This window comes from Penaeus monodon, chromosome 33, assembly GCF_015228065.2.
Source record: "Penaeus monodon isolate SGIC_2016 chromosome 33, NSTDA_Pmon_1, whole genome shotgun sequence".
In the NCBI taxonomy this organism is placed as follows: Eukaryota; Metazoa; Arthropoda; class Malacostraca; order Decapoda; family Penaeidae; genus Penaeus; species Penaeus monodon.
Window position 1 is genome coordinate 35,461,446 of NC_051418.1, and position 1,754 is coordinate 35,463,199.

General features: G+C 44.0%; 1 protein-coding gene across 1 annotated transcript in view; it reads right to left on the reverse strand.

Annotated features, from left to right (window-relative positions):
* The window catches only part of LOC119594434 (ankyrin repeat domain-containing protein 49-like), a 4,414-nt gene extending 3,443 nt beyond the window's left edge, over nt 1-971 (reverse strand). The window contains exon 1 of the mRNA XM_037943493.1: nt 611-971. Coding sequence (XP_037799421.1) covers nt 611-932 — 322 coding nt within the window. The 5' untranslated portion in view covers nt 933-971. The remainder of the gene's footprint in view (nt 1-610) is intronic.
* Between the last annotated feature and the right edge of the window lie 783 nt (nt 972-1,754).

Genomic DNA, 1,754 nt, shown 5'->3' on the forward strand with positions numbered 1-1,754 from the left:
TTTTACAATTTTTCTGGAAGTCTTCATACTCTCAACAACTATCATTGGGTCCAATGTTATTGGTATGGAGTGTCTCTAAAGGCTAATAGACCAATAAATGTACCCATGATATAAGAAGCAATTCATTGATATATTCCCAAATTGCAAGTGTTGATAACAAATATTTTCTGAAGAGACACTAAAGCCAAAACAAGCGTGCCGATGTGTTCTCGCCATCCACAAAGGAAGCCAATCCTAGAGTACAAAGGAAAGTAAATAGTTTAGAAGACACCCCCAGTGGCTTTAAAAAAGAGCCTTTATTTTGATAATCATAATCCACTGATGTATAAATGCTAGTACACAACCTTATGTCCGATGCTGATGTGGCACAGGGTCAAGCAACTGCCACGGCCAATAAACCACCAAATGTGGTCTGGCAAGGCAGCGCTTAAACGGGTCCCTTAATGGATGACTTAAAACACCAGGGAAGTGACTTTGCTCTTTATCTTTCCAAGACAAGACAGGGGGTTGTTTTGTTGGCCTTGGCCGGAGCGCGCGGCCCGCGCGCGGCCCGAGGTGGAGTGTCCTCTAAACCTTTACCCAGAGGAAGTCCCCCGGTCCTTCCACGCACCATGAGGGTCGGGGTCGTCCTCGACGTCGTTGCACTCGTCGTCCCAGCCCGACGTCCACTCCGTCGGCCTCTCGGGCTCCTCCAGCACCTCGGCCGCCTCCGCGCCCTCCTCGTTCTCGCTGCTCCCGCTCATGCTTCGCCTGAAGGCAGCTACTTCAGAGGGCGCCGCCTCGCGCCATCGCCTCACGTCTCCAAACACGGGTCGGCCGGGCCAAGGGTCAGCGTCGGAGCCCCTGCTTGTCTTATTAGCCTCCTCTCCCTCCCTCGTAATACTCACTCGTGCCCCTCGCCCTCGCGACCACGCCGCCGCCACAACAAACATCAGCTGATCGGCGCCGTCTGCTGCGGGGAGGGGGGGGGGGGGAGCGAGATTTTGTCGCGGTTCTGATTTTTTTTTTTTTTTTTTTTTCATGTCTTTTTCTTCTTCTCCGTTCATATGTATTTTTCTTCTTCTTTGGTCATATATATTTCCTTCTTTGTTCATATGTATCTTTCTTTTTTTTGTTCATCTTATTTTTTATTTCTTCATATGTATTTTTCTTCTTTGTTCACTCTCTTCTTCCTCTTTATGTGTATCTTTCTTCTTTGTTAGTATGTATTTTTTCTTTGTTCATGTTTTTTTTTTGTTATGTATCTCTTTTCTTTTTTGTTCGTATGTATCCCTTATGCTTCTTTGTTCATATGTTTTCTTTATTTTTTGTACTATTTTGTGGTATGATTCTTATTACCCTTATCATCATAGTAAATGTATAGTACTATAGATCTAAGGGGGGGGGGGTGAGAGGAGATTTTAGCATTGTGGAAGAGAATCTGTCCTTTTTCACTAGTACTCATATTCTACATATACTTGTTTGATTTGTTTCTTGACTCCCACCTTCATTTCCTTAATTGAGATAGTCGTAATGAGGATCAGCTGATCGCCAGCTGATTCACTCTACTGTTAATTCAAGGGTTTTCTCTGCAGGGGGAGGTGGATTTCAGGGTTATGGGCAAGAATTTTTCTTATTGATGGTGTCACTGTAATTGTTGATAAATTGCCAACATGCTCCATTACTGTTCTCATTACAAGTGTCCATGGTTACTTTGTTATAGTTATATTCATCTACAATACATAACTAGTTTATGGTTGTGAGCATTTCCTTAC